This window comes from Anser brachyrhynchus (genome assembly GCF_964034855.1).
Source record: "Anser brachyrhynchus genome assembly, chromosome: 2".
Taxonomy (NCBI): domain Eukaryota; kingdom Metazoa; phylum Chordata; class Aves; order Anseriformes; family Anatidae; genus Anser; species Anser brachyrhynchus.
In genome coordinates, this window is record NC_137695.1 from 88,483,869 (window position 1) to 88,494,685 (window position 10,817).

General features: G+C 43.8%; 1 protein-coding gene across 10 annotated transcripts in view; it reads right to left on the reverse strand.

Annotated features, from left to right (window-relative positions):
• Nucleotides 1–10,716, reverse strand: part of COBL (cordon-bleu WH2 repeat protein) — a 154,141-nt gene extending 143,425 nt beyond the window's left edge. For 9 of the 10 annotated variants that reach the window (XM_080580394.1, XM_080580393.1, XM_080580399.1 and 6 more), the window contains exon 1: nt 10,373–10,581. In XM_080580394.1, the coding sequence (XP_080436520.1) occupies nt 10,373–10,416 (44 nt within the window). In that variant the 5' untranslated portion in view covers nt 10,417–10,581. The other variant, XM_080580392.1, reaches the window with a different exon arrangement.
• Nucleotides 10,717–10,817: the final 101 nt, after the last annotated feature.

Consider the following 10,817-nt stretch of genomic DNA (forward strand, 5'->3'; position numbering starts at 1 on the left):
TTATGAAAATGAAGCAGCATGGGGAATTTACGGTGCTTTTCATGGCAAGAAACCCGAGGTATCTGTATAAACAGGTTTTATACTTCAGGCAGTTTTATATTTGTAAAATACTTTCCAGTAGACCTAGATCTCATTTTTAATAGGAGAAAGTATCGTATTTAACCACTTGAATGCAAAGAGATTTCATTCCAAAATAACTATGGCTAATTTGAGCGTACACAATAATAAACAGTAAATAATGATATAGATGAGCAGCAGTCTTAAACACAGCTGGCGCAATGTCATGACAAGTTGCGGGCTTTAAAAAAAAAAGAAAAAAGAAAAAAATATGAGTACTGCCTGGTCCTGTGAGAACAACAGTGAGAACAGGAACAACTGACCTCTTTATCCTCAGCAAGGACAAGCAACCTATCCTTACTGTGAGAGAAGTCCTTAGCTGTAAAATACTACTGGAAGCACGGTGCTGTGAAGCTTACTATCATGTAAATAAAGAAGAGCATCCACTGGTGGAGAATATAGGGGGATATAGGCACCGAACTCACCTATCTCCACACACGTGGCCTTTTGTAACGAGGTACCTAAATTCTGCCACTTCAGCAGAAAATACCAACCAGATCCCCGGTAAAGAGACGAGGGCAGTGAGCACCCACAGCCAGCCCCCAGTGCAACCAAGTGACCTCGTGGTGGTCCCTCTCCTGCACCTTTGGCCCAGCAGCAGATGCCGCGACTTCATCCCCAAAATGGGCACAAGTGCGCCTGCCAAGTGAAGCAGAGCAAAACTGAATGTGTCCTTCACATGGGCCCTTCACACCAAAGCTGAGCTCTGAGACAACAGGAGCGTGGATGTGCCCGCTCCCCTCCAAGCTCAGCCTGTCCTACCAAGTCAAGCTGCTCCAGAGCATCTGACCAAAGCCCCATTTCCAATACTGCATTAATTAATTAATTCCAATTAACCCGTACTGCTGCTGCGCAGGGCTTCCTGGCAAGTGCAAGCAGACTCGCTGTCTCTGTCCCAACACAGCCCAAGAAACCACAGGAACAGACAGAATCTGCCCAGCCCCTTCTACTCGTTTTGTACAATATTATACTGGCAGTCTTTAAAAGAACAGCAACAAAAAATAAATTAAAAGAAGAAGAAAAAAAAAGAAAAAGAAAAAACAAGCCCCTGGTTTGTCTTATATAAGGAAAATAAACCTTTAAAAAAGTTGAAAGAAATAATATAGCTGAGGGATGGGGGGCAGACCCTGCTTCTTTATCCTTGCATTGAGTGCTAAACCACTGAAACGCTGTTTATTAACTGCAAAACAGAACTACTAAAAGCAAAATAAAATAAAAATAACAGCTTTCATTTCATCCACTGATATATCACTATTTCTAGAATTCACAATTGGTCTTCTTCAGAAAGAAGAATTCTTAACCAAAGGTATAATACATTTTCCTTAGAAGAGTTATTTTTTCTGATACCTGTGAGATTGAACACTGGGTAAATACTAGCTGCAGAATAACTAACTGCATTTTCAAGATGGTATTCTCTTGTTTCTCACAAATCCCAGCAAGAGCTTGAAGAAATTAGTTAACTGTATTAACTGCTAAAAAGTTAATAAGAAAAGTAACTGCACTTTCATCATGAAACTGTTTAATCACCAATGTATAGTCCCAGGACTGTCTCTTTCTAGATAGATTGTACCATCTGCATAAGACTGTCTGCAAAACTTAAATTGAGGAGAGAAAACAAATCAACTTAACTTTTCATTTAGAAGTGCAGTGTAAGTTTTTATCCTCCTAAGTACACAGCAATTTGTAAAATCCACAAATCTCTTAATTTAACTTACTCTTCTGTAATTACCCACGTAAAAGGGTAATTGTCTTTTGCCTTTCTTCTACACTTTGTGTTTGATGCTGGACCCTTTATCCATCACATGTGGATGCAGTGGTGTTTGTCTCACAACAGAAAAGCCAGGTTTGGTAAGGAGAAAGTAATGTTGCATTAATACTCATTCAGGAGTAACAGACTTGACATGAAGACAGGATGCAACTTACTAATTTAAGTGCAGAAGTAAAGATATATTCTAGTCTTAAAATAAAGCTTCAATTTAAGGCTGTGTTAAATTCTCGTGTGACGTTGATGCAAACCCTGGTTTCTTCCCCAGGGATGCACAGCCCAATTTGGGAAGAAAGGCACCTCCCCGGGCTGCAGGCAGGGCTCCCTCTGAAAACACAGGGAGAGGAACTGGTCCTGGTTTGTCTCCCTCTAGGCAAGGAGCTACCCAGGGAACCAAAGCGTTTCACTGCTTAAGGAGCACTGAAATGACAGCAAGAAGTCCATGTGCCTCAAAGAGCAGGAGATTATGCACACCTGGTAGCACAGGCTAACTTAAGCGTGCTGTGCTGCTCCACATTGCTGGTAGGCGACCGAGTGACTCTCCACCTCGGCACAGGCAAGAAAACAGAGGTAATTAAAAGCAAGCAAAATAAGTAATTTCCTTAATTACAACACCAGCAGTTTAGCAACATGATCTGACCTAGCTGTAATCGTATGTAATGAGTTTGTAGGAACAGACTTGGGAAGATCCGAAGGTGTCACCGTACCAAGATTTTAATCACGCCAGGAGGCAACGCTTGGTATCCTTCCCAAGGAGAAAGCCCAAAATCACCGAGGCTCCTCAGCACAGCCTGGTGTGTTCGTCAGAGAGACTGCAAGCAGCGTGACCAGCCCAGAGGAGAAAAACCGTGCTGATCCTGAAACATGAGATGTACCTCCAGGGAAACCAGGAGTCACTTCTTCGGTATCCTTGAAAGTGTAGGCTTGGTACAAAGAGAAGCTACTCAAAAAAATAAAAAAATAAATAAAAAAAAAAAAGGTGGAATCTGGAGTTAGACCAAGGTATTCCCTCACCACCATCCAGAACCATTGCTGTGCCCTTCAGAAATGCAGCACTGCAGGAGGAGAAGAGGAGATAAAAGAACAGCACAGGAGAGAATAGAAGACAATTTTCCCTTCGAATTTGGCTGCAACTGTGTATTGATTTTGGAGACTCCCTTCATGAAACTCAGAGAGAAAACCAGAATGGAAAATACTCGTCCTGTGTGCAGTACGAGCAGACATGCCATCCTTGGTGTATTTATCTAGGAGGTATTTTCACTGTATATGCAAGATATTCACCTCAAACAAAAGAAAAAAGAAAGAAAAAAATAGAAAGAAAAGCCACCTAAGTGCAGAAGTAAGCACAAAAATGAAATAATTGTTATATTGCAAAATAACCTGGAGTTTTATGCTTCATTTTGGAACCTATCAAAGCAGGAAAAAAATGCTTAATATAACCCAAAAAAATCTACAGAACCTACACAGAAAATGAAATAAAGATTAGTACTTTAAAGGGTGCTGAACAGAATTTGCTGTTTTCTCTTTATATACACCTCCACAGCTCCCACCAGACCTCAGGACTAAGCACAGGGACATTCCCGCTGTGGTATGTGTAGGGCGGGCAGAAAGAAATGTGCTTTTCAAGCAAAAGTCACACAGACAACATAAAACTGAGCTCTTTGCAGCTATCCTCGTTTGTCAGCTTTGACAGAGCTGTTCCCGTGTTTCGTGGGTCTTCCAAAGACAGCAGCCTGAAGACATTGGCACAGCCTGGAGGACAAGCTCCTCCTGGTGTCACCATTACCCCATCTCTTAACACCAACAAGTACGGAGGAGAAACCCAGCAGCCTCACCCCAAAACTACCAGCTGACTTTTCAGAGGGAAGAGGGCTGGCAGGCTACCAGAAACAACAGACCTAGGAGATGGGGACAACTGATCATCAACGGAGCGCTCATATTTAGGAATTTTGTTGGTCCCTACTGTAACTAAGCCATCATCCTCAAGGAAACTCGCTAACAGACAACCAGATGTACCTACTGCAAAGATAACGAAAAAGCTGTAATATAAAAAGGTTTCATATGATCTTACTATAGATGGTAGCACGTTTACTAAAACAATGCTTGAAAATTCAGGAAGCACCTCACTGACCATCAGTGTTACCCATATTAAATCTCTACATATTTGTGAGGTCTTCAAGAAAATGTCATTAACCATCAATTACAGAAAAATAAGGGAGTTCCACCCTGCTGGCTCAACTTGACAATAAAGTTTCAGTAACAGTTGATCGGCTCATCGTGCATTTATATAAATAAAAACCGACACATAGCAATGGAAAACTGGTATGGCAAACCGAGAATGGTTCTGCTCATTAGCTGTTCTTACTAAAAACACGAAGGAACACTTATCTGATTAAGCACTTCTCAATTGGTACTTGGCGTTGAACCTTGCAATACGTCTATATTTAGAACACTGATAACATAAAATTTGATTTTCCTGCTCAAGCTCCATGCCAGTGGTGCATCTGGCAAGCTCCATGCCAGACTTTGCATCTTATCTGTTTATTTTATAGGGTATGGGAAGTTTTACTGTTAGCACCCCAAAACCAGCATGGCTCAGAAAGACTATTTTCTTCTAGCCTTGGCATCATTGCTAGCGCTTGCTTATATTTATTTGGCTTCTTGCTCCAAGAAATGTGGACTTTTGGGTGGTCCTAGTAACTTTGTGTAGCGAAAGTTAATGCTGACTTAATCCTCCACCCGTCCTACACACAGCAGGTCTACGTATCCGGTTTTCTGTAAGCAAGTTCCCAAACAAGCTGGCCGTTGATTACTGAGGTGAGCGACTCTCCATCACACCTTACCAAGCCATGACGCTTTATATATACCACAGTAACACAGAGAAACTCACAGACCACCCTTCTAACTTGCTTACCGCTCAATCACCTTTAATTAAAATAGACACTTGGGGAGTGCAGAATATCACCCAAAAATGCAGTCTGTCTGCTCCAGCTCTGGTGAGCACCTCGCACCCAGCTACACCAAGCTCCTACCTCATCCGCTTGTTTCCTACCTGCTTCAATGCTGCTCACTGCCACAAAAAGGAAAAAAAAAAAAAAAAAAAGAAGATAGAAAGTTTATCAGTGTTGTATCATTTTTAAAGCATCACAGAAAGCTCTGTGACTGAAGTGCCATCACGGACACCATTACAGGCGACTGCCAACTCTTCCAGTGCAATACATTGCAAAGCACACAAAATGCAGCTGAACACTCAAATACCAGGTTGCCATTTACAGAATCAGAAGTGAGGTTTTTTTTTTTGTTGGTGTTGTTGTTTTTTTCCCAAAAGACCCTCTCAATCTGGAAACCAATGTGAGAACATAGGAACGTTGAGAGAAAGACCATTTTGGATCTGCTTTTTTTGCCACATCTCCAATTACAACCACTGCTCTGCGCAAATTCCCGGTGTCCTGTGCAGCTCATTAGCTGGGGGCATAACGAACCTGAAAGGGCAGCCTTTCTTGCGCAAAGGTGCTAAAAGTGGGCATCAGGCACCACGTGTGCCAGCCACCCTGGCACTGCCCCACCGTGCAACCTCTGTGAGTCACTCCTTGGCACGAGCAAAGTCCCTTGCTCATCGCTGGCATTGTCATGCTGAAACTATGACAACAATACGCTATTCCCAGGATCACTTATTTAACGATAAGCAGCCTGGCTCATGGGGCAACTAGCAGCTCTGGAAACACCCTACACGTTAAGACGATTTAGAATGTGCTGTAATATCCACTATCTGGAAATGCAGCTACTTTTTAAGATCCTTAAGTCACAAATTTTGCTGGAAACATACATTTTAAGTCTTCTTCCATTCCCAACTCCTAATGCAGGAGCTGGCTTAACCTACTAAGGAAGAATAAATTTCTAAAGACCCCTCAATCTCTTAGAAGAAGTATTAAAGCGTGAAAGCTGTCAGTTTTCATGGAAATCACAATGCCAGAGCACCACAAAAAGCTGCAGTATACAGAACATAGTAGTTGCCAGAAAATCAAGTCTTTGCTGACGCTGAGAGAGTAGCTAAAAGCTGAGCACAGGGGAACACTTGTTCAGGCTCTGAATTGTGATTCAGGAGAAGCGAGTTGCTTCCCCAGCTCTGCCACAGGCCTCCTGGCAGCTTTCTGAGCAAGCCATGTAAACGTGGTCACACTTTTGCATGTATAAAATGGAGTCTTCCAGGTGTATTTCCTTAACCCTGAAGAATACTGTTAGGAAGCCTCCATGATGCTTCTAAAATAATTCAAGTCTGTGACAACAGGAGTCTGAATAAGTATTTAAAGCACAATAGATGTTTAAGAATATGTACATTTATTCAAGAAAAGTTTCATTCCTTCAAAGGCAAAAAAATAACTTTTTTTCTGGCCATAATCACGGTTGTACTCTGATCTGAATCACTCTGTAAAAAGCAATATACCACTTCACCAACAGGATTAACTACACACAAAGCAGCCATGTATTTACCAAACTGACTTCCAAATAAATATTTAGGAAGTTGTTTTTTCCTTAATGGCTAGCATCAGCTAAAACTGCACATATGAGAATGCTCTAACTTGTAATCAGCACCCCCTCTCCCTGACTTTATCTACCGCAGGATCCTGGATAACCACTGTACTTGGTTCAGCTTGCCCAGACGGGGCAGTAGGTAAAGTCTGTCCCATCAAAATGTAGTGCTACCCCCTGCTGAGCAAGGACGTGCTTTTATAGAGACAAGCAATTTGACCAAGATGTAAGGTTATAGGAGCAAAAGCTGACGAAAAATGAAGTTAGAATTACAGGAAGAAAACATGAGGAACAGATGAGAAAGGAGATAGCAGGAAATAGGAGTTTCAATTTCATCCACAGTGGCAGAAGCAGCATAAAAGAGCAAGATGAAAAAATATGGAGGATATCCATGGAAAAGAAAATAATGAGACAATTAGGAGACTGGGAGAGTGAGAACAAATCCTGAATACTCTAGGCAGCCCAGAAATGGCAGAGACTTTAAGAAGCCATCTATTTCATCCCTCTGCTCTGGTATGAGACTAACAGACTTATAAAAAAAAGGGAAAAAATGAGGAAGGATAGGAGAAATGGGAAACTGGAATTCAGAAAGAACACAGCTGTAAGGACTGAATTGCACTGCATTTATCTTTCCCTTTTGCTTATTGTTACAATTAGCTTGCTTATCTTCAGCAATCCTGAGACATTAGTCATTACTGAAAATACATGTTTGCAGTATATCTGGTCAATAGTTATGTTCATACAGAGGCACAAAATACAGTAAAAACCACCCTATTTCATTTTACATAATAGCAAGCGTAATTCTTCTGTTACTGACACCTGAGGTTTTGTTGTTGTTTTGTTTTTTATGTGACGTATCTCCGCTGACATGAAAAGAAATAATTTGGATCCCAACTACATGTGAGAGGAGAACAGGGCTAACACTGGTGCATAAAACATATGTGCCCATAATAAATGCCATCTGAATTCTGCAACAGCAGCATACGTACAAACCAGGACACAACACAAAAGGTAACACCAAAAACAAGTGTCAGTCTTTCATCTGGCCAAGGCAGAAGTGATCCTGTACCACTTTTGATCCAAGTACCACTCTGATACTCTACATTTTTAATTGCCGTCATCATCCTTTGCCGTACAGCACTCTGCACATTTCACACAAATCTCTCATAAATACAAAGCAGGTGAAATATGAAAATTGCCCAGTTTTCCAATTTAAAGATTAATTACACCGTTGTCTCCGTATAACTTAAACCTTCTAACACCTGCAGCGTAAGATATGTTATGATGACATTCACACAGACATTCTGAGGACAACTGTGCTCTCCAGGCTTTTCCAATACAATGTTTATAAATAATATGCTAAACATGTGTAATGGTTTTGGGTTTTGTTTGTTTAAAATCTGGGTGTGGAATTTCACAAGGTAACCTATGTGGAGTAGATATAGAATAAAAGGGAAAGGTTTCAACAAGTTGAGGTGTGTGACCTATGCTTTTTACCCGTGGGTTTCATTTCTGAGAAATGAAACGTCACTAACGTTTCGCTGCCTTTATCTGTCTTACCCGGTCACTTCAATCCAGCAGATAAATCACTCTAAAGCAGGTGTGCTAGCATGCGTCTGTATTTGTGCTAAGACCCTGTGAGACAGGGAAGGAAGCTGAAGCACAAACAATTAAGGTCCTACTCAAAGAAAGTGCTTGTGCATCTTGTTTCTTGTAGGGACTTTTCCCACCCTTGCTGAAGACTACAGGGGAGGCCACTCGAGGGACGGAGGAGCGCCTACAAACTGTGGGCTTCAGCAGGAGATAAAGATGCTTGCACTTGCAGCAGACGATGCTCTGCCCTTTGCACAAACTGATCCTACAAGTGCTCATTTGGGCTCAAGCCTTTTATACCGCTTATGACCAATGTATGTCAATTTGGCCACACTACAGTCAATAAAGTCACCAGCCAGCTGTTCAAGAGACCCAGACAGAGAGGCCTATCTCTGCTCTCCCTACTGAAATAAGTGCAGATGCAGGCACCAAGGCAGTAGGTTTTAAACATGTGCATTTCTCTCTTCCAGCACCCACTGAGTGACTACAGAAGAAATAATTCTTATTTCTGGTGCTAGTACTTGTCTTGAATTCCCCATCATAACCTAAAAGAAATGTTAATTAATTAAAGCATTACAAACTTGATCAAGCTTTATAAAACTTGTGCCTAGAAATTACTACCAATAACATTCTTGATACTGAAGTCCACAATTACTCTTGAAACTGAGAAATGGGAAAAGCCCTTCAGCAACAACATAAACTGCATTTTTTCCTTTTGCCATTGAAGACCAAATAAAAGTCCATGCAAACCAAAGAACAGTATCCTTCTTTTAAACGTGCAATTCTCAAGCAGCTGTGCCATGAAATACATGCAGTCAATTTATCTGTGTAAGGTATACAGCAGAGCTGCTTGACTCTTTACCAAATTATACATTAAATTAGTTCACCATTTAACAAGGGAAACTCTTAACATTACTGTTAATGATTTACATAAAGACAAAACAGCTCCGCCTAAATTTTGTTAAAAATTGTAAACTTGAGGTCATTTTAACCTCTTGCTTTCGTAACTGCCAGCTAACCCAGTCAACAAGCTGGGAATTTATATAGCATTTCTTCTGCCACAACAGGAAATTTCTGCCACAGTCACCTTAAAATCACGCTCCCGGACAAGTTCCACAGATGTAGGTGATACCTGGATTCATATGGGAAGCGACACGGACAGATGAAGCTGTCCTTGTCACATTTTTCTGGTCCTAGCTGATTTCCTCATGGAAAGAGCAAAACCTAATTAGGGACCAAACAGCCACTGGTCCTGTACAGCTGTTAAAAGTTCAAGGAATTACCAAGTGCTCAGTGAAACCCCTGGCTAACAGCACAGGCACATCCAGGCTGAGATTTTCCAGTTGCCAAGAAAAGACAGGAGTATTTCCACACGCACATGAATTCAGGTAAAGCAGACGGGCAGTCCCTGTCAGCATGCATCACAGCTTTGCCACCAGCATGCTGCTATGCGATATCCGAAGCACATCTTAAGACTAAATTCTGCTCCTTGAGCTGTTGGGAGCAGTCTGACTAAAGTTAGTGCAGTTATTGTAACTTCTGGCCATCTGTGTGATACCAGAGTCTGGCCGGGGCACAACCTCATGTACACAGAGATGAAGCTGGCTGTGTACATATCAGGAGCTTTATTCAAAAGTGCCCTCAGACCTCAGTGTGAACCTCGGAGAAGCACTAACAATATGTTTCCTTACTCCAATTTCAAACATTTTAATGAAACTTTGGATACCTGGCAAACAGGACAAAATTTCAATCTGCACTACATCTAGAAGAGTGCTGGATATTCGTCAAAGCACACACATAAACTAGTATCTCCAGCCTCTGTCAGGATTTTAGGCAACTGCCACCCTACTACATCAACTCTAACAACAGAGAGGGGAGACAGAGGGGGAGGCACATTATGCTTACTGGTTTTCATAAAAGGTTAGCTTAGAGGTTCATAGTAAAGGGTCATAATCAAATAGACCTGTCTTCTAACAGGAATTAACTATTTATTTACAAAAACAAAGCAAAACAAAACCCCAGCAAGCTGTCGTACCCTCCACAAGTGGCAGAAGCACTGCACACAGGCAGCTTCGCTGCCACAGCACCAGCACCGGCATCTCCTCACCCGCTGCCCCCTGCTCTAATTTCCGCGGCACGCGCTACAGGACTTCCCACCGGACACAAAAACCGAGGAAATTAAACGCAAAACAGCTCCTGCAGCGCCCTGACACGCACTTTGGAGCCGTCTTCTGCTCAGCCCTGCGGCTTGCCCGTGCCGCGGGAGGCCGGCCGCTCGGGGCACCTGCCGGCCGGCTCGCAGGGCGGCCATGCCGCGCCGGGGGGACCGGGACGGGGGAGGACCGGGGGGTCGCGGCGGCGCCTTACCCGCTCGGAGGCTTGCCGGCCGCGGGGCGGACCAGGGTCTCCATGGCTGCTCCGGAAGGGTCTGGACACGGGCCCGGCAGCGAGGAGAAGGAAGAGAGGGCAGCGGTGAGACGCGGCTCCCCCCCCACACTCCACCGCCACCGCCCCCGGTCCGCCCGCTCCGCGGCGGGCGGCGCTCCCCGGCCGGGCGCTGACAGCTCTGCCGGGCCCTCCTACCTGCCGGGACGGGACGGGACGGGACGGGACGAGCGGGGACGGCCGTGTCGCTGCCCACTCAGCGGGGGCGGAGGCAGAGCCAGGCCGTTTCCATGAGACTGCCCGCGGCAAACACAAACACGGCGGCGGGCCCCGAGGGCACGGCCACGGCCCGCCGCCCCCGCACCGGGCGGGGAGAGCAGCAGCAGCAGGAGGAGGATCCCGAGGGATGTGTCGGATCCCCGATGTG